Here is a 22,785-nt window from a genome sequence, read left to right on the forward strand (position 1 = left end):
AAAGCATTGGCCAACACCTGGACAGTCTGGTGCAAGTTGGTGGATGGAGCGAGAAATGATGTCCCAGATGTGCTCAATTGGATTCAGGTCTGGGGAACGGGCGGGCCAGTCCATAGCATCAATGCCTTCCTCTTGCAGGAACTGCTGACACACTCCAGCCACATGAGGTCTAGAATTGTCTTGCATTAGGAGGAACCCAGGGCCAACCACACCAGCATATGGTCTCACAAGGGGTCTGAGGATCTCATCTCGGTACCTAATAGCAGTCAGGCTACCTCTGTCGAGCACATGGAGGGCTGTGCGGCCCCCCAAAGAAATGCCACCCCACACCATGACTGACCCACCGCCAAACCGGTCATGGAGGATGTTGCAGGCAGCAGAACATTCTCCACTGCGTCTCCAGACTCTGTCACGTCTGTAACATGCTCAGTGTGAACCTGCTTTCATCTGTGAAGAGCACAGGGCGCCAGTGGTGAATTTTCCAATTTTGGTGTTCTCTGGCAAATGCCAAACGTCCTGCACGGTGTTGGGCTGTAAGCACAACCCCCACCTGTGGACGTCGGGCCCTCATACCACCCTCATTGAGTTTGTTTGACCGTTCGTTTGAGCAGACACATGCACATTTGTGGCCTGCTGGAGGTCATTTTACAGGGCTCTGGCAGTGCTCCTCCTGCTCCTCCTTGCACAAAGGCGGAGGTAGCGGTCCTGCTGCTGGGTTGTTGCCCTCCTCCACATCTCCTGATGTACTGGCCTGTCTCCTGGTAGCGCCTCCATGCTCTGGACATTATGCTGACAGACACAGCAAACCTTCTTGCCACAGCTCGCATTGATGTGCCACCCTGAATGAGCTGCACTACCTGAGCCACTTGTGTGGGTTGTAGACTCCGTCTCATGCTACCACTAGAGTGGACCTGTTGTCTTTTCCATTTGCACAACAGCATGTGAAATTTATTGTCAATCAGTGTTGCTTCCTAAGTGGACAGTTTGATTTCACAGAAGTGTGATTGACTTGGAGTTACATTGTGTTGTTTAAGTGTTCCCTTTATTTTTTTGAGCAGTGTATAACACTTTTCATACCATTAGCTAGGTTTCCATCCAATTTGCAACAGATTTTCATGCTTATATTCTAAAATCTGCATAAAACAATATGCCCATTTTCCCAACAGAGATGTTTCTATCAAATTGACTTGGTGCAGATTAAAGGCTGTGCATGATGAGGTAGTGCACATAAAAATCCCTTTTGCAGTTAAATTCCCATGTCCCAGGATAAAACATACAAATCAAATGGGTTTCCATCGCATTTTCATCTCTACTGATGGTTTTGTCACAAAAAAGTTACGTTATATTGCAGATGTGCCCACTCTGGTATTGGCACGTACACTTTAGCCAACAGCTCGCAGACAGTGCTGGTAAAATCTACGTGAGATTATTGAGTATTTTTATTTGTCAAATGGCAGTCAAGCGTTGATCATCATATCACCAGAATAAGATCCTCGATATTTATTGGAAAGAACCATCAAGATCCCCTTTCACCTTCACCACCCTTTGAAGTTCATCATTTATTTAATCTGTAGCCTAATAAACTGCTTGCTTTCCCCAAATCGTAGTGGGAAGACGATACATCATCGCGTGATGGTTATTATATCAGTATTTGCACATTAATAGCGTTTCCACAGTCATTTCTCAAATAATGAATTTTACTGACACAAAAAGATCACACCGTGTCTAGCATATTTTGTTTTGTTGTCATTTGGGAAAGTTTACTGACAGATTTGCTCTTTCCCTCGGGCCTGTCTTCTATTGGACATGTAGGCCACTTTACTCACATAGAAAGGTTGGATGGAAACCTGGTTATTGTTATAAAAAGGAATCACGTTGTATTGCATTTATCTATTGATGGCAATTCTTACACTTAATTTACTTGCAGAGTTAGCTTTTAATCTTACATTTTTAACAATTCAAGTACAAAATCTAATTCCTGAATTTAATGTAATTAATAACTGACTGTAGCTAGGACTCCATCCAACAGATTTTCATATGAATATTCTAGAATCCACATAAATATGCGCATTTCCCCACCAGTGGTATGTTTCTACCAAATTAACCTGTTGCAAATAAAAATACGTGCGTGATGATGTTGTGAACACAAAGTTAACTTTTTCGTGTAAATTTTCATGTACCAAATACAAATCTAAAGGCCAGTGTGTTTCCATAGCATTTTCAACTCTACTGATTGTCACAAAAACTGTTGCGTTAACTAGCAAATGTGCCTACTCTGGTCTTTGTACCTTCGCTCTAGCCAACAGTTTGCAGTTAAAGTGCGGGTAGGCTGTGCAGGTGGTCTAATCTACATGATGAGAATGTTATGGATAAGAACAAGAATATTTCTATTTGTCAAACAGCAGTGAAGCATCGATCATCATGTCATTAGAATAGGACCCTCGATATGGAAAGCAGCATCAAGCCCATCACCTTGTACTTTCACCACCCTTTGAAGTTCATCATCATTTATTTAATATGTAGCCTGAAATAAACATTTACATTTAAGTCATTTAGCAGACGCTCACTGCATGGCTTCCCGTGTCCTCGTTTTTATATATTATTATTATTACTTTTTTCCCGAGTCGTAGTGGGAGGACCACACACCATATCATCTCGCGACTCTTCGGTATTATATTACTTCGATCTTTTCACGTAAAGGCGAGACACAAAAATATCCCACCATGAACAAGTACAAATACACCGAACCTTCCTGTTTCCACCATTGTTTTTTTTATATGGTATGACTTTACTGGATGGAAACGTGCTTACTAATTATGCTAAAATGACGCCATCATCCCTGGGCCTGGTACAAACTTCAACCAGCAGAGAGAAGTGTTGCTCTTTTAACCAACTGTTGACATAAGAGTTTTTTTTATGGACACATCAGATACAAGGTGAATCTTTGATCCTGTAGCTGTCTGTGTCTGTCCCTTTATAGAAGATGAACCACTGATCAAAATGTTGCTTTATTTAATATTACTTCAACATAATGACTTTGTAATTCATGTTGCTCAAGTCCTGTCATCTTAAAAAAAAAAAAAAAAATGGTATTTTTGGTGTGAATTTAAAAGGAGGAATGGTATGGTGCTACAGAGCTTTATCCCAATGTTCACCGTGATTCCACTAACTGAACCCTGACATTTGAAAACACAGCAGCAGCTTTCTCTCTCTCCTCCCTTTTCTCTCTCTGTCTCCCTCCCTATTTCCCTCTCTCTCTGTGTGCCACAGTCACATGTTATTCACTTTTCCACTTTACCTAATTGGGTTATTGTTTTATTTCAAATAGACCAAAACAGCCTCCAATTCTGTTATTCAATAGGAGCGAGTCTATAAAAAAAAGAAGGGAATTTAGATTTTTTTAGGGTTAGTCTCTTCTGGTTTGTCTGAGGATTACTGCTATGAACATAAATATCCAGGCAGAGTGATTAAATAGAGCCAAAATAAATGCCAGAGAGGGCAAACAAATCATATTACACACAAATGCACAGAGTATACATGCACTCACATATGTCATTTGCATGTACTAATTGTATTTTTAGGATTACCTACACTTTCCCATGTGAAACATTCAATGACCTCTGACCTTTTTGAAATGGCTAAGATGAAAGTTATGACCCCTTTCAAATCTGGGCTTGGTCTGAATCAACCTTAGGTTTAATACTGACCAAGGAAAAGCACTGAATTAATGATGGTTTTGAAAAGGGCAAAAAAAAAGTCCTTGGCAATGTGTACAGGTGCAAGATCTTAATTTGATCCCCTGTGGTTGCAGGAAATGTCCTGCAGAACAGGAAATGCAAACTTTTAGTGTATTCAACATTTAAAAAAGGCTTCTAAAGTTTGTTATTTCCACTTTAAAATGTCAGACTTGATTTGCCCAACCAAAAATGTATCAATCCCTACAAAAATGTCCATGAATTATAATTCCTGCTGTGAGAAACGGATCAAATTAAGATCCCACACCGGTAGCATTTCAGTTTAATTGTAGAGAGAGGCTTTTAGGGGCTATGACCCTTTCATGGATGGTGGGGCGTTTGCACAATTATCACATTGTGTCACGATCGTCGTATTGAGGAGACCAAAGCGCAGGGTGAATGGATGATTTAATGAAAGATGAAAAAAAACACAAAATAGACTAAAACAAACAAGAGGAACGTGCCTGCTATAGAAACACTGTGCTAACATAGACGATAACCCACCAACCACAATACAATACAAAACAGACTACCTAAATATGGTTCCCAATCAGAGACAACGACAAACACCTGCCACTGATTTAGAACCATATCAGGCCAAAACACATAGAAATAGACAAACTAGACATACAACATAGAATGCCCACTCATATCACACCCTGACCAAACAAAACATAAAAACAAACAACGCAAATAATGGTCAGAGTGTGACACATTGACTCATAAACTGAATTATCATTCAACATTATCTTCACTACAATATCATGATAGATCTGACTTTCGAAAACGTAATACAAGGATTGTGTGCGTGTGTTATGGGTTTCTGTTTCTGTTTATTTCGAGGTTGGTTAGCGTGTTAGATGAAGTACGCACTGATTGCAGTCACCTCATTGGTCAGTATGTGTTACACCTGCGCTGGCAAGTTATCCCGTTCGTCAGGATGTGTTTCACCTGTGCTGGTCCAGCAGGTATTTAATATCTGCTGGCCCAGTGCATCAGCTGGAGAGATGTTGGGAAAGCTACACCTCACGTTAGCGCGTGTACTTTAGTTAGCCCGGAAGAAGCTGGAGTTCTGTGTTATCCCGTGTTTGTTTTGCTCCATATTTGTTTTACTCCATATCCTAAATTGGTGTTTTTCCCCTGTTAGTTTGTCTTCCCTGAGGTAAATTTAGTGGGCACTCATGGTGGGTTTCTTTTTTAAATCCATTTTTAGTTGCTTGCTGTCTTTCAGAACCCCTTTTTTAGTTGCTTACTGTCTTTCAGAACCCCTTTTTAGTTGCTTGCTGTCTTTCAGAACCCTTTTTTTAGTTGCTTACTGTCTTTCAGAACCCCTTTTTAGTTGCTTACTGTCTTTCAGAACCCCTTTTTTAGTTGCTTACTGTCTTTCAGAACCCCTTTTTAGTTGCTTGCTGTCTTTCAGAACCCCTTTTTTAGTTGCTTACTGTCTTTCAGAACCCCTTTTTAGTTGCTTACTGTCTTTCAGAACCCCTTTTTAGTTGCTTACTGTCTTTCAGAACCCCTTTTTAGTTGCTTACTGTCTTTCAGAACCCCTTTTTGTTTTGGTTGTCTTAGTGATTTTTGTTAGTTTCCTTTCAGTGATGACATTTTTAGGTTGTGCTTTGGGAACATGTGATATTTTACAAACAATAAAAACACTTTGTGACATTTTCTCAAAACCATCTTTATTCTCAACATCCAATTCACATTAAGTGCAAACATCGTCATAATCATGAGAATCCAAATTCATAATTATTATCTCTATTTTTTTTTGTGCAACTTGTCTTTTCTTCCAGGGCACCCAAGTCAAAGCACTCTGTCCAAAACATGTCATATTCAGACTCATTCTCATTCAATTACACTTACATCACACACTATAATTTCACTCTCTCCAAAGACTTGTTGTCCAATATTCCAGATAGCATTGATAAATGTTTACTACATCATGAACAACAAATTGTTGGTATTTATCTGCTTAGACAATAAGACATGAAAACACAAGTAAATCATTCTGGGTTATTATTTTAACAGTGAGTGGATTTGCTTGGTTGATGTTGGTGATGCTGTCAGAAAAGGAGCTGGTCTTGCATTAATAACGTCTTTATTCAAATTGTCCAGCCCAATTTTGCAGTATGTATTGTTTTTTCCCCTGACAGTATATATAGAGTTCAGAGGAGGCTGGTGAGGGGAGGACAGTTCATAATAATGAATGATGAATAATGAGTAAATGGAATGGTATCAAAAACATTGAAACCAGATGTTTGATGTGTTTGAGACTATTCCATTGATTTTGTTCCAGCCATTTCTATGAGCCCATTTAACATGCCCATTTAACATGCCACCAGCCACCACTGACAGAGTTCCATACATTAACCAACTGATATTTTGTCAAGGTGAAACTAACACTGCAATCTATCTATGAATCTTATAGTTCATGAAGTTCACATAGTTATATCTAAACAAATGTAAAACAGTATGTCGTTGTGGTTTGCAAATGAAATTGAGGGAAAGATTGTTTTTCCCTGTTATTTACGTAAAACAGTAACATTTTCATAATATGCATACAATATCTGTAAAAAATTATGCAGTCTGAAAATATACATCCTTTTATCCTCTATAGTACTGTAAAATAGCTTCTTTTCTATTGGTGCAACATTTGTTGTTATTGGTTTGTAACAGAGTTAAGAGTGACCACTCTTACGAGAGATAATACCACACGGGCGCTTTAAGAAGTATCTTGTGGAATAAGGTGACATTCGGCAGAGTGCATGTTTGAGATTGACTACAGATGACTACAAATCACTTTGCATCGCAAATAACTACTCATTCTATGATCAAGATTAGCCATTCTGTGCAGCCATTGCCTTTTTCAAACGGATAGCATCAAATATGCTGATTGTCACGACTCATTCTAGGGCCACTGACTTAGCCTGTGTCCCAGTTCAACTTGTGAACCAGCAAGTAATTGGAACCTGCGCCACTTCCTGTTTACAATTTCCCATCTGTTTCTCTCTGATTGTCTGTGCATTGTTAACTGTGCAGTTTGTGTGAGTTGTGAGGTCCTAGTCATTCAAACACTGCAAAGTCTATTGCTTTATGAAAGGCATCACATTTACAGAGAAAACACAAGCTGCTTTGAGGAGTAGTTTGAAGCTTGGATAGTAATGCATGTATTTTTACACAAAGCTGCATTTTTTTTGCAGTTGCAAACAAACCACAATATCATATTTTTTCCCCCCAAGAAAAATACAACCAAAATAAAGAGGAAAAATGAGCAATAGCTGAAGAGTTTTTCAATCTGTCAGCTCTTTCTCTGTACCTTTTTCTCTGTATCTTTTTCTCTATATCTTTGATTTATTGTTATTGTTTTCATTAAAATCACGTGGCAGCTAGGGGTGTAATGGTTTACCAAACCCATGGTTCAGTTGGTATTGTGGTTTTGGGATCACGATTCGGTTCGGTTTTTGGTACAGCGGGAAAATGAAATGCCAACAGTTTTTGTAGTAAATATTTGTTTATTTAATAAAATACAAAGTGTTGGTATTCCTGAATCCATATATGATCATGAGTCATATAACGCCTGATGAGAGCACCATCAGGAATAACAAACACTTTGTATTTTCTTAAATGAAAACGCGATTAACTCATCAACAACAACACTAAAATAAAGTGCAATATGCGCATGCAATCAATATGCAAACATGGCTCAGACATTGTATTTTGTGTTTTCTTACAAAGAGAAAAAGATGCACACTTGTGTGACTCTCATAAAGGGAGCGTGTCTGTAACAGGGAACTTCTCATGTTGAACTCTGGGGTAAAGTTATAGCCTGTAGCACTGGAGGTCCATCCATCTGTAGTAAGCGCAGTACAAGATGCACTTGCCAATTAATTGACAACGTCGACTTTAGCTTGCTTATATAAAGTGGATACTACCTGTTTGAGAGTTAAGATTTACATGTTGATTACAGGGTGCACATAGGCTCTAGTTGTTTTATTGGAAAAACCTGAAATGTTTTTTTGCAGCTCAAATTTACTGGAGGCATTCAATGCAGTTTATGGCCTTGCCTATCGGCCTAGTGTTTCATTGTTTTAATATATGCGGACCGAACCGTGCTCCCTGTACCGATTCGATACGTGTACCGTTACACCCCGAGTGGCAGCGATTCTCTCCTCTGTGGTCAACATAGGAAGGGTTTGACCCCCAGACTCCACCCACATGTCATTCATACAGGCATGAATCAGCCAATAAGCAAGTATCATAGAACCCACCAGTCCTTCTAGGAGGGAGCATCATCACCATCATCACATACAGTAACTCTCATGTTGAGAATATAATATAACGCATGAACATCAATGAGTCAATAGTTCCCATGGGGTCTTGTGAGACATCAGGAGGAGGTTCTGCCTGCATCACAGCTCACAGTGTCTGTCTGGTCTGTCCATCTGGTCTGTCCGTCTGCAGCTCAGGAGCTACACTATTTCAATAACGTTCTGTTTCATGATGCGAGTCTACACTCTACAGCTTGAATGAGAGCCAGAAGCATGTTCTAGAAGAATGCTCTAAAAGAAGTCACTGATAGCCAATCAGGTCAGGTTAGAACATGTATCCTGGTTCATGGGAAACAATCCAATACAGTCGAATGAATTAGCTATTTTTTGGCACTACGTGAGTAGCATCATTCAAAAAATAGATAGTTATAGAACGGCTTCAGTCTTTTTTCTGACTTCATGTCAAATTGTGCTTTTATATCTGTCCTGATCATTTAGGTTTAACACAGAAGAGGAGAAACAAGACGTCTTTTAGATAGCTGTTTCTCTGTGGACGAGTTGTATAGTGTTGTGCCTTTCCATTGTTAGAAATGTGACCGGGTCTACTCATGTGGGAGCTTGTGGTGGGAATCATAGAAATATAATTAGAATAAGAATAGCTGCAGGTCCACCCATCCCATTACAGAACATTTACTTGAATGGGAATGCCTGTTCTACTATTTCTATGGCGTGAAGGATGTGAGTACAGTCAGAGTGTATTTTAATGTTGCAGGATGGCAGTACTGAGCAGGTATAGATATACAGTTGAAGTTGTAAATATACATACACCTTAGCCAAATACATTTAAACTCGGTTTTTCACAATTCCTGACATTTAATCCTAGTAACAATTCCCTGTCTTAAGTTAGTTAGGATCACTACTTTATTTTAAGAATCTGAAATGTCAGAATAATAGTAGAGAGAATGATTTATTTCAGCTTTTATTTCTTTCATCACATTCCCAGTGGGTCAGAAGTTTACATACTCTCAATTAGTATTTGGTAGCATTGCATTGCCATTTTTTAACTTGGGTCAAACATTTTGGGTAGCCTTCCACACGCTTCCCACAATAAGTTGGGTGAATTTTGTCCCATTCCTCCTGACAGAGCTGGTGTAACTGCGTCAGGTTTGTAGGCCTCCTTGCTCGCACACGCCTTTTCAGTTCTGCCCACAAATTTTCTAAAGGATTGAGGTCAGGACTTTGTGATGGCCACTCCAATACCTTGACTTTGTTGTCCTTAAGCCATTTTGCCAAAACTTTGGATGTATGCTTGGGGTCATTGTCCATTTGGAAGACCCATTTGCGACCAAGCTTGAACTTCCTGACTGATGTCTTGAGATGTTGCTTCAATATCTCCACATAATTTTCCTCCCTCATGATGCCATTTTGTGAAGTGCACCAGTCCCTCCTGCAGCAAAGCACCACCACAACATGATGCTGCCACCCCCTAGCCTCACGGTTGGGATGGTGTTCTTCGGCTTGCAAGCCTCTGCCTTTTTCCTCCAAACATAACAATGATAATTACGGCCAAACAGTTCAATTTTTGATTCATCAGACCAGAGGACATTTCTCCAAAAAGTATGATGTTTGTCCCCATGTGCAGTTGCAAACCACAATTTTCTATGCCGGTTTCAGCTTCCTTGCTGAGCGGCCTTTCAGGTTATGTCGATATAGGACTTGTTTACTGTGGATATAGATACTTTTGTACCTGTTTCCTCCAGCATCTTCACAGGGTCCTTGCTGTTGTTCTGGGATTGATTTGCACTTTTCGCACCAAAGTATGTTCATCTCTAGGAGACAGATCATTTTCTAATGATGTCAAGCAAAGAGGCATTGAGTTTAAAGGTAGGCCTTGATATACATCCACAGGTACACCTCCAATTGAAATGATGTCAATTAGCCTATCAGAAGCTTATAAAGCCATGACATAATTTTCTAGAATTTTCCAAGCTGTTTAAAGTCACAGTCAATATAGTGTATGGAAACTTCTGACCCACTGGAATTGTGATACAGTGAATTATAAGTGAAATAATCTGTCTGTAAGCAATTGCTGGAAAAATGACTTGTGTCATGCACAAAGTAGTAGTCCTAACCGACTTGCCAAAACTATAGTTTGTTAACAAGAACTTTGTGGAGTGGTTGAAAAACAAGTTTTAATGACTCCAACCTAAGTGTATGTAAACTTCCGACTTCAACTGTAGCTCTCACAGAACACCAGCATCAGAAGGACACCTGTATGAAAGCTACTCCACATCCCTTGACTGGAGAAGTATCGTAGGAAGAGAATGCGAAATGGAAGGGAATAATGCTGGTTAGCTGGCTTCTGCTGTCTGTCACTGACCTTCTCAGTGTTGGTGGAGTCAGCATTTGGTACTAAAATGGACTAAAATGAAACACTACACGTTGCATGGTTTGTATGACTGACTGAACGAGCACCGTCGACGACAGAAATTAGACTGTACAATTAACACAACAAAAACTTCTAGAGAAGTAACTGAGAAGTGAAACATTTACAAAAGAAAAACCAAAAGAAAATGCTATTCACATGTACCCGCATCATAAGGGATGGTTCCATCCATAAGAACTAGGCTGAGAAGCTAGGCTACACCTAAGGTATGGAATGAAGTGACTCAGTAGTGCTAATGAGAGTTCCAACAACGTGTCCCAAGACGCCTAGAGCCACTCTGAGGCCCACTGTCGTAGCCCCGGCCAGGCGCCCACGCACACACACACTCTGACACACACCTCGGCAGGGTGTGTGGGCCCGTCTGTCCGTCAATCCTCAAAAACCTCCAGGAAGAGTGGGGGAAAGAGTTCGTTGGGGCACTCCACCTTCATATGCAGGAAGCGGGAGGCGTGGCACGCCCCGATCATCCGCAGGTCCGTCACCTTCATCAGCAGCTTGGGCCAGAATTGCGCCACCTTGTGTTTGCGGTAGTTGATGTAATGTTCAAAGGCCAGAAGGAACTCCTCCTGACAGCGCTCAATACGCTCCACGCTGGTCAGCCCCGGACGGTCTGGGGAGGAAGAGATAGACAGAAAGGAGAAAAGGATGAATATGGATGAGTTTCATACTGTACTGTATATTACTACTGTCACATAGATAGAACAATTCTATACTAATTCAACCCAAATCTACAAACACGGTCTCACTGGAGATAGAGACTATAACTCAACACTTGTATTAATTGGATATCCTGTAATCGGTCACTGGCTTGTTTCATTAGCACTACTAAGTCACTCCAGGGGTTGCATGTGTGATAGATTTACAGAACAACCGATTAATACAAGTATTGAGTTTTGAGTAAGTATGCTACAGAATTATTCAAACAAATACCAGATTGGCTCACGTTTGCCATTGATTTCACAACTCTAAAAGTCAATGCAGACGATCTGTGCATGTGGATATAATAGAAGATCGATGGCTTCACAGAACAGAGTGGCATCATCTTAGAGATGGAGGGAGGGAGATGTGTGGACCCTGCACAAAGTTATTGATTTTGAACGTCAAACCCCCGGACGGCCATTGTAGTCTCATCATTAGATGGTTTCCTTTCCTAGGGTGGGCTCTGTAATCCCTTATAATCACTACGTGAAAGATTGGCCTAATGGGTTTAAACAGACCTCTGGTGGAAGTTAACAGCAGTATTGACGTGTGACTGACTGTGGTTAATCACACATGAAAACAGGCCGGCACACACTGACTTACTGGCTTTACCGACTGTTTCATTGCTTACTGACTGTTTTGCTGCAGGTCTCACAGGGGGGTAAAGCCACAGGAACTACAGAGTTGCTCCCCTTTTTTACTGGACAAGTTGAGACAAGCGATCCAAAAGATGCTGGCCAATGTTGACTCCAACACTTCCCACAGTTGTGTCAAGTTGGTTGGATGTCCTTTGGGTGGTGGACCATTCTTGATACACAGGGGAAACTGTTGAGTTTAAAAAACCCACCAGCGTTGCAGTTCTTGACAAACTCTGCAGAGATAGTTGTCCTTCTGGAAGGTTCTCCCATCTCCACAGAGGAACTCTGGAGCTCTGTCAGATTGACCATCGGGTTCTTGGTCACCTCCCTGACCAAGGCCCTTCTCCCCCGATTGCTCAGTTTGGCTGGGCGGCCAGCTCTAGGTATTGTCTTGGTGGTTCCACTGTGTTCTTGGGGACCTTCAATTCTGCAGATTTTTTTTGGTACCCTTCCTCATATCTGTGCCTTGACACAATCCTGTCTCGAAGTTCTATGGACAATTCATTTGACCTCATGGCTTGGTTTTTGCTCTAACATGCACTGTCAACTGTGTGACCTTATATAGACAGGTGTGTGCCTTTCCAAATCATGTCCATTCAATTGAATTTACCACAGGTGGACTCCAATCAAGTTGTAGAAACATCTCAAGGATGATCAATGGAAACAGGATTCACCTGAGCTCAATTTCGAGTCTCATAGCAAAGGGTGTGAATACTTATGTAAATAAGGTACTTCTGTTTTATTTTTTAAAATATACATTTGCAAAGAAAATCTAAAAAACGGTTTTCACATTGACATTATGGGGAATTGTGTGTAGATTGATGAAAAAACAACAACATTTTTTCATACATTTTAGAATAAGGCTGTAACGTAACAAAATGTGCAAAAAGTCAAGAGTCTGAATACTTTCCGAATGCACTGTAAATATTTTGTCTTGCCCATTCATCCTCTGAATGGCACACATGCACAATGCATGTTTCAATCATCTCAAGGCTTAAAAATCCTTCTTTAACCTACAACTGGGTTCACCTTTTCAGTCTACAGTATCTCATGGAAAGCGCAGGTGTTCCTAATGTTTTGTACACTAATTGTATATATTATACATATACATTTATTGTGTACAATTGAAGTGTATATCATAAAGAATACACATCTATAAGCACATCCATGTGTGTTCATAGATGTGTAATGTAAGTTTCATGATATACCGTTGTCATGACACTAGCCCTTTCAGTGAATTGGCTAGCAGAGATGTGAACAAACCCCCTCTCTTGTTAAGGGGAGGGGCACTTTTACTGCTTTACAACCAGTCGTAGTTTCCTTTTAGAGACTTGTCTCCCTGACCATGCTGTATGGGAGAGAGAGGGTCACAGTAGAACAAAGGAACTCTCCCGCCAAATTCTACTACATCTCAGAATTTGAGAATTGAACAATATTCCTATTTTGGAGAATGTGTAAGCAGTCGGTGGAGAAGCCAGATATGACCTGGTCCATTTTGTTTCATGTTTGTGACCTCATGAAAGACAATTACTCTGTTTATATAGGTTCCTCAGTTATGAGGCTTGCATCTAATTCTTGTATAAAATGTAAAGATTAAACTATTTGCGAAATGATGTAATATGATGTTAACCTTTAAAATGAGAGAATTGGCCTTCATTGTAAAGTTTAACTAAGTCAGTAGCCATGCCCAAATTAATAGACATTGGTTGGAAATGATGAACCAACCCCTTTTCCACTTTTGAATAAAAGCCTCTGTGACGAAAAGTCAACTCAGTTCCAAATTCCTTGAGGACTTGTCCTCACGTTTAAAAGGGCTAATTCTAATTTCAAATCTACAGACCAGGAAACGTGAGAGCTTGTTCCACACGTGAAATGGTATGAAATCTGAACTATTGATCACCTAACAAAGAAGTGCATACTAAACTAGCATATATCAGACTGCAGCTGAACATATGTGCAAATCTAGTACGAAAATACTGACTGACGAGGAAGCATCTCCAGATTGAGATGAACCTCTCAGACCACGTGAACCTCTTACCCGACGACCCGGGAAGAATCTACAAAGGTCAATGGCGACCTCAACTGGGCAAACCAGTCTCACATCATCAGCTCAACTATCGAAGCTAGCTTCACGTAAATACAATGCATTGCTTTTCCGAATGAGCGATCGTTGGCATATGTGGCATATGTATTTATGTGAGAATAGCTTCCCAGGTCCGATAGATACCCATGTTCCTTAGTCTTCCTTCCAAAACCCCTTCTCTTTTCTTTGAATCTATTGTGTTATAACCAAACTGTTTTTGTTTAGTCCACTAGGGGCGGTATTTACTGTATAATGTTATTATGTATTGTATATTCTTTAATTGTTTAAATAGTTAGTAAATAAATAATTGAGGCAATTGGTGTATGGGTGATTCATAGTATAGGCTAGGTTCGTGCAGATAGCCAATCATTTTACGACATTTGGAATGAGAACTGATGAGGTAATAATTCATTAATTAAAGACCGATCAGATATTAAAATATCTGAAGAGTTATATTCGGAAAATTATAACTTTGTAATCTGAACATTTTCTGTGGTGCCCCGACTTCCTCGTTAATTAAAGTTTACATGATTAGTTTAATCACGTAACAATAATTACATATAGAGAATCGATTTGATAAAATAACAGTCTTCACATTTAATGACAAGTCTAAGACAGGACACTAAATGCATGCTTTTCAACCGATCGCTGCCTGCACCCGCATGCCCGACTAGCATCACCACCCTGGATGGTTCCGACCTTGAATATGTGGACATCTATAAGTACCTAGGTGTCTGGCTAGACTGCAAACTCTCCTTCCAGACTCACATCAAACATCTCCAATCGAAAATCAAATCAAGAGTCGGCTTTCTATTCCGCAACAAAGCCTCCTTCACTCACGCTGCCAAGCTTACCCTAGTAAAACTGACTATCCTACCGATCCTCGACTTCGGCGATGTCATCTACAAAATGGCTTCCAACACTCTACTCAGCAAACTGGATGCAGTCTATCACAGTGCCATCCGTTTTGTCACTAAAGCACCTTATACCACCCACCACTGCGACTTGTATGCTCTAGTCGGCTGGCCCTCACTACATATTCGTCGCCAGACCCACTGGCTCCAGGTCATCTACAAGGCCATGCTAGGTAAAGCTCCGCCTTATCTCAGTTCACTGGTCACGATGGAAACACCCATCCGTAGCACGCGCTCCAGCAGGTGTATCTCACTGATCATCCCTAAAGCCAACACCTCATTTGGCCGCCTTTCGTTCCAGTACTCTGCTGCCTGTGACTGGAACGAATTGCAAAAATCGCTGAAGTTGGAGACTTTTATCTCCCTCACCAACTTCAAACATCAGCTATCCGAGCAGCAGCTGTACATAGTCTATAGGTAAATAGCCCACCCATTTTCACCTACCTCATTCCCATACTGTTTTTATACTGTTTTTATTTATTTACTTTTCTGCTCTTTTGCAGACCAATATCTCTACCTGTACATGACCATCTGATCATTTATCACTCCAGTGTTAATCTGCAAAATTGTATTATTCGCCTACCTCCTCATGCCTTTTGCACACATTGTATATAGACTGCCCATTTTTTCTACTGTGTTATTGACTTGTTAATTGTTTACTCCATGTGTAACTCTGTGTTGTCTGTTCACACTGCTATGCTTTATCTTGGCCAGGTCGCAGTTGCAAATGAGAACTTGTTCTCAACTAGCCTACCTGGTTAAATAAAGGTGAAATAAAAAATAAAAAAAATTTAAAAAAAAATGTAAAAATGTCTAGAATTACATACACACGGGACAGGGGTTAATATGGCGTGTTGTTCGACCAATCCTCTATCTGTTTGAACTCAGGGGCCTGCCGCTCTCTTTCTGTCTCACCTACAATGTATTCTACTTCCTACCTAATCTACTTTTAATGTACTTGTCATCATGCCAACTTGTTCAACATTGAAATGGCAGGTCATACCAAATTAAAATGAACAACAACACGATATAGAATATTAAAGAACACTCGTTTGAAAGTTTTGGAAGACTCTAATAGTTACGTTCAAATTCACCCAGTTTTTTTAAAAGGGGCACCTTTTAAAGGATATCTTTGAAATAACTATCCGTAAAAAGAGATATCTTCTATATTGTCAGCTTACAAGTGGGTAAAACTGCTGCTGGACTGTGGCCCCTCAGTTTCAATGGCCATGACCCCCTTGCCCTTTAAAACACTTTTGGAAGGTGACAAAACCCATAAGCCTGCGTCTATCGAAAACAAGGGGCCGGATGTCTGGTAGTGTGGTAACGCAACAGGTGTGTGTGTGGTAACGCAACAGGTGTGTGTGTGGTAACGCAACAGGTGTGTGTGTGGTAACGCAACAGGTGTGTGTGTGGTAACGCAACAGGTGTGTGTGTGGTAACGCAACAGGTGTGTGTGTGGTAACGCAACAGGTGTGTGTGTGGTAACGCAACAGGTGTGTGTGTGGTAACGCAACAGGTGTGTGTGTGGTAACGCAACAGGTGTGTGTGTGGTAACGCAACAGGTGTGTGTGTGGTAACGCAACAGGTGTGTGTGTGGTAACGCAACAGGTGTGTGTGTGGTAACGCAACAGGTGGGTTGGCAAGCATGTATCTTTCTCTCACCGGAGGACAGGAGGATGACGGCCTGTAGCAGAGCGACCTCAGAGTCGTCCAGGTGGAACGACGACAGCGACACGCCCAAATCAAAGATGGCATCCGACACTACACCCAGGCCTCCGTTCTTCAGCTGGCCGCGGGTCACGGCCATCTCCCCGTTAAGTGTCAGCGTCTCGCTCTCGGGGTCATAGCGAACGGCCGCCCGTAAAGACATGATCTCCATGCAGCAGCCTTTCAATAGGATAATCTGGTCTTCACAAGGCAGCTGGGAGGAGAGAGACAAACACAGAAAGCAAACATTGTTATTGATTTTTTATTGATTTATTTGCACACGAACGATGAACGACTGATGTGATTGTAAGAATTAAAAGGAGCATGTGCAGGAGAGGTCCAAAGTCCAGAAATGATATTAGAACATTTATGTTGACATATATTAGTAGTGTTAGCATTTATAACAAACTGAACTCTGTACATCCCATACTAAATGCTTTTTTCCTTTGCTATTTTTGAAATGAATTTGAATTTCAGTTTAGTTTAAAATATTATTAATAATGTTGATTTAGTTTAGTTTACATGTTGAGACCATTTCTATTTCAGTTTTAGTATTAGTGAGTATTTAAGGTATTTCATCATTTTTTAATATTAAAGACAAGTAGAAATAGAGCACTAAGCCAAAACATAATTGACACAATTTCTATTTAACTATAAACTAAATAGTGAATTAATTTTACATTTAAAATGTTCTCTCATTTTAGTTTCTATTTGAGTAAAATTGCTTATGTTGAGTTATAAACTTGAGTTTGTTTCCGTTTAAGTTATAGTGTTTTAGAACCAATATATTTATTGACATTCTCTATGATAAGCAGGCGATCAATCATAAGAAAAGAGAACACAAATATAAAACACACATCCCCAATAAACATTGATAATATTGACATTTTACATTTGAGTTTCAATAAAGGAAAAAGCTTTGCTTACATACCTCACAGAACATAGGCAGCTTTTTGGCAAAGTCCACCACTCGGGTAATGGCGGGGGTGATAATTTTTGTAAACTGACTGAAGGCTTCAATGTCCACTTTGCTCCCTTCAGGTGCATTTATGACCGGTGCTTGACCAATGTCCTCAGGCTGAAACGACAAGAGGTGGAGGGAGGACACGGCTCAGTGCATGTAAGTATGTCCAACAGGGACAGACTACTAAAAGACTTTAAGACACAGGGTGCAACTGAAATAGGGTGCACCCTATATAGTGCAGTACTTTCGAGCATAGGGCACTGGTTAAAAGTAGTGTGCTATCTAGGGAGGAGGGTTCAATTCAGATGCAGCTAGAAAGATCAGAAAACACAACACGGTCTCCTCTTTCTCCTCTCATGACAGGTCAACGAGTAAAACAGCACGACATGAAAACAAAGTGGACAGCGTTTCCACTGTGACCGTTGTTCAGGAGGGAAAAGGAGGAAAGTTTGAGGGAAACTTAAACAGGAGGGGATTCTCAGGAAAGTTTGAGGGAAACTTAAACAGGAGGGGATTCTCAGGAAAGTTTGAGGGAAACTTAGTCAGGAGGGGATTCGCAGGAAAGTTTGAGGGAAACTTAAACAGGAGGGGATTCTCAGGAAAGCTTGAGGGAAACTTAAACAGGAGGGGATTCTCAGGAAAGCTTGAGGGAAACTTAAACAGGAGGGGATTCTCAGGAAAGTTTGAGGGAAACTTAAACAGGAGGGGATTCTCAGGAAAGTTTGAGGGAAACTTAAACAGGAGGGGATTCTCAAGCAAGTGCAAAGTGCAAGCCATTCATTTTCTCATCCTCAGTTGGCAGTGTCTTTGACTAGGGTTATCCACTGATACGGTATTATTATTTTTATAACATATTGAACTACTTTCCTTCTGACCAGAAGTGACGTAAGAGTGATAGAGTAGAGGGAGCGCATAAGCAAAGAGCCCAGATTGAGTTGAGTTGAGTAGCAGAGGACAAAGCACTGTGTACAGCACCCCCCAGCTTCTGTTGGTTTGGTTGCAAATCAATATAAATATTGATGAAATAATAAAACACTCATTATTAATAATAATAATATCCCTTTAAGAGTCCTTCTCCCCTGTATGCCTTTCAACTGTCACAGCTAGCAGAGAACTATCTACATACTTTATGCACTTAAAGCTAGACTACACGGCAAAAGGTATGTGGACACCTGCTCGTTGAACATCCCATTCCAAAACCAAGGGCATTAATATGGAGTTGGTCCCCCTCCTTTGCTGTTATAACAGCCTCCACTCTTCTGGGAAGGCTTTTCATTAGATGTTGGAACATTGCTGCGGGGACATGCTTCCATTCAGCCACAAGAGCATTAGTGAGGTCTGGCACTGATGTTGGGCGATTAGGCCTGTCTCCCAAAGAACAGTTCTTGTGCTGACGTTGCTTCCAGAAGCAGTTTGGAACTCGTAGTGAGTGACCTCGTCAGCACTCGGCGGTCCTGTTCTGTGAGCTTGTGTGGCCTACCACTTCGTGGCTGAGCCATTGTTGCTCCTTGACGTTTCTACTTCACAAAAACAGCACTTACAGTTGACCGGGGCAGCTCTAGCAGGGTAGAAGTTTGACGAACTGACTTGTTGGAAAGGTGGCATCCTATGACGATGCCACGTTGAAAGTCACTGAGCTCTTCAGTATGGCCATTCAAGTGTCAATGTTTGTCTATGGAGATTGCATTGCGGTGTGCTCTATTTTATACACCTGTCAGCAACGGGTCTAGCTGAAATAGCCAAATCCACTAACTTGAAGGGTGTCCACATACTTCTAGCAATGTAGTGTATATGGGTCATTCAACAGAAGTGGTTCAAATTGCTGACCCCAGTCAAAAAAACTATTTTAAAAAACAGATAAGTCTCCAGACTTAGGACACTTATTAACATCATGATCTATTCTAATTCATGCCAAGGCAATAACACACATATTGTTAAATTAATATAGTACAACATCTTTGTTGATATACTCATTTCTAGTGGGGGGTGGCTGTCCCCACCCTGGCTCCTAAAATGTATGTTTGAAAACAAAGTGCTTCATTATTTTTTAAATATTTTTCACACTATTATTTCAATAGAACATATTGATTTGTTTTATTATTCAATTGAAAGATACTGCTACTTTATTGTAAAAAATCTTTCTCTCAAAAATGATTTCCCCACTTTGTATGTCACTACCGAAACACACATTAAAAGACTGTAGAATGAAAGTGACTTAAGCCACATCCTTACAACTATAATCAGGAAATGGGATTGCAACCCTCTCCATCATAGCCACATGATGTGTCAATACCAAACATATAATATACAACAAATTGTATGTATTTGGGACAAAAATATATGTCCAAAATATAGAGTAGCTATAATAACTAAAAACTGAAACGTCCACACCCGAAAAAATTTGGTTCATTTTGGTATTGACATAATTGTTTTGGTAACTGACTCTTTATTGGTAATCCACTGTATGTATTTACATTTATTGAAAAAAACATCTGATAAGATAATCTACATTAAAGACATAGATAATTGTTCTTCCTGGAAGTCAAATTAATTGGAGGAAACCAATTCTTCTCGCTTTAAATCAAGGACATACTATTGTAGCGAATTCGGGGGGTAGGCCCAACTGGGACTCGAACCAAGGTCCAACAACTGTCAAGCCAATACCTTAACTGTTACGCCAAGAGGTTAAAGTGTTGAGTTAAGGTTGCTACAATATGGTATACAGTGGACAAGGTCCTCAGCCTAATCCCTCCTGCCACAAAGGTTACACAGTTACATGTCCAAATCAGCCAAAGTGTGTACGGCACAAGCAGCTCAAATGTTAATTGATCTGATTGGTCAAAAGACCAATTAGTGAAATAAATTGCAGAATTTGGCTGCCTGTGTAAACGCAGCCACATGTGCGAGAAGCTTGGTCTGTGAATACAGGGAAACTTGTCCATGGGTCAGAGCCGGACATTGATGGTGAAATATGTCTCTAGATTACATTTAAAGGTTTTGAAAATCAGTTTAAAAATCTTGTTTTTACTATTTTGCACATTTTGATATTACATTTCTCAAATTAATATGTAACAGAAGGCTAATAAAAATGATCAATATGGTTCATGGTTCTCCCTTATTAATTACTTAATTGCAACTTTTTCACTGTTTTGGTCGTGAATAATTGAGTTCCTAGTAAGGAATTCACAAAACAACTTAAAATATGCAATACAAACAGTGTGTGAATAGTAGATATGTCTAATAATAGGATAAAAATGACATATTTTTTTCTAACCCCAATTTGAATGAACCACTGTATTTTAACACTCACCTATAATATAATAGCTAGCTATAGCAGGTGCGATTTGAGAAGTGTTTTGATAGTATTTAAACTCAGTATTATATTTTGTCTACTAATTCTTACCTTGGTTTCCTTCACCCCCACTGCACTCTGGTCAGAAGTATAGAATAAATTACATGTTATTTCATTAAGTAGCATTGCTTCCTCGACCTGTTGGACAATCAACAGAGATTGTGAAGAACGTTTCAATGAGGAACCCGTGTCAAGCCAACTAAAACAAATAACATGTTTAAACTGAGGACAGGTAGATGACAGAAAAGTCAGTGCAGAGAGAGACAACAGGTGAGTAGCACACAAAATGCAAAGTGGAGTTTCCATGACAAGATTTAGGCTCAGGCTGAAGCATTTATGTTATACTTATAAACATATATTTAATTATAGGTATTCAGGTAAAACATTTTTGTAAACTTTTTTTTTTTTGGGGGGGGGTACAAAGTATACTGTTGTATGTCAAGACTCACAAATTAGTTAATCAAAGCTGATATACAGTACCCTTCAAAAGTTTGGAAACACCTACTCATTCAAGGGTTTTTGATTATTTTTACTATTTTCTACATTGGAGAATAGTAGCGAAAACGTCAAAACTATGAAAGAACACATATGTATTCATGTAGCAACCAAAAAAGTGTTAAACAAATCAAAATATATTTTATATTTGAGATTCTTCAAAGTAGCCATCCCTTGCCTTGATTTCAGCTTTGCACACTCATGGCATTCTCTCAACCAGCTTCATGAGGTAGTTACTTGGAATGCATTTCAATTAACAGGTGTGCCTTGTTGAAAGTTAATTTGTGGAATTGCTTTCCTTCTTAATGTGTTTGAGCCAATAGGTTGTGTTGTGACAAGGTAGGGGTGGTATATAGAAGATGGCCCTATTTGGTAAAAGACCAAGTCCATATTATGGCAAGAACAGCTCAAATAAGCAAAGAGTAACGTAAGTCCATCATTACTTTAAGACATGAAGGTCAGTCAATCTGGAAAATTTCAAGAACTTTGAAAGTTTCTTCAAGTGCAGTCGTAAAAACCATCAAGCTATGATGAAACTGGCTCTCATGAGGACTGCCACAGGAAAGGAAGACCCAGAGTTACCTCTGCTGCAGAGGATAAGTTAGAATAACTGCACCTAATTAGAATAACTGCACCTCAGACTGCAGCCCAAATAAATACTTCACAGAGTTCAAGTAACAGACACAGCTCAACATCAACTGTTCAGAGGAGACTGTGTGAATCAGGCCTTCATGGTTGAATTGCTGCAGAGAAACCACTACTAAAGGACATGAATAATAATAGGAGACTTGGTTGGGCCAAGAAACATGAACAATGGACATTAGACTGGTGGAAATCTGTCCTTTGGTCTGATGAGTTAAAATTGGAGATTTTCGATTCTAACCGCCGTGTCTTTGTGAGACGCAGAGTAGGTGAACGGATGATCTCCGCATGTGTGGTTCCCACCGTGAAGCATGGAGGAGGAGGTGTGATGGTGCTTTACTGGTGACACTGTCTGTGATTTATTTAGAATTCAAGGCACACTTAACCAGCATGGCTACCACATCATTCTGCAGTGATACATCATCCCATCTGTTTGCGCTTAGTGGGACTATCATTTGTTTTTCAACAGGTCAATGACCCAAAACACACCTCCAGGCTGTGTAAGGGCTATTTGGCCAGGTAGAGTGTTGGAGTGCTGCATCAGATGACCTGGAGGGGATCAAGTTATTCATTCTCCACAATCACCCGACCTCAACCCAATTGAGATGGTTTGGGATGAGTTGGACGACAGAGTGAAGGAAAAACAGCCAACAAGTGCTCAGCATATGTGGGAACTCCTTCAGGACTGTTGGAAAAGCATTCCAGGTGAAGCTGGTTGAGAGAATGCCAAGAGTGTGCAAAGTTGTCATCAAGGCAAAGGGTGGCTACTTTGAAGATTCTAAAATCCCAAATATATTTTGATTTGTTTAACCCTTTTTTGTTACTACATGATTCCATATG

At 40.2% G+C, this 22,785-nt stretch overlaps 1 protein-coding gene and 1 long non-coding RNA gene across 9 annotated transcripts in view; both read right to left on the reverse strand.

Moving 5' to 3' along the window:
- The window catches only part of LOC127909882 (uncharacterized), a 92,143-nt gene that overhangs the window by 23,983 nt on the left and 45,375 nt on the right, over window positions 1–22,785 (reverse strand). The window lies entirely within an intron of this gene.
- Window positions 5,391–22,785, reverse strand: part of LOC118399501 (thyroid hormone receptor beta) — a 160,444-nt gene continuing 143,049 nt past the window's right edge. For 6 of the 8 annotated variants that reach the window (XM_052472202.1, XM_052472203.1, XM_052472199.1 and 3 more), the window contains 4 exons: window positions 20,860–20,886; window positions 17,424–17,570; window positions 16,448–16,706; window positions 5,391–11,058 (listed from right to left, as the gene is read on the reverse strand). In XM_052472202.1, the coding sequence (XP_052328162.1) occupies window positions 10,817–11,058; window positions 16,448–16,706; window positions 17,424–17,570; window positions 20,860–20,886 (675 nt within the window). In that variant the 3' untranslated portion in view covers window positions 5,391–10,816. The remainder of the gene's footprint in view (window positions 11,059–16,447; window positions 16,707–17,423; window positions 17,571–20,859; window positions 20,887–22,785) is intronic. The other 2 variants (XM_052472204.1, XM_035795629.2) reach the window with 1 other exon arrangement.

Source organism: Oncorhynchus keta, chromosome 20 (assembly GCF_023373465.1).
Source record: "Oncorhynchus keta strain PuntledgeMale-10-30-2019 chromosome 20, Oket_V2, whole genome shotgun sequence".
In the NCBI taxonomy this organism is placed as follows: Eukaryota; Metazoa; Chordata; class Actinopteri; order Salmoniformes; family Salmonidae; genus Oncorhynchus; species Oncorhynchus keta.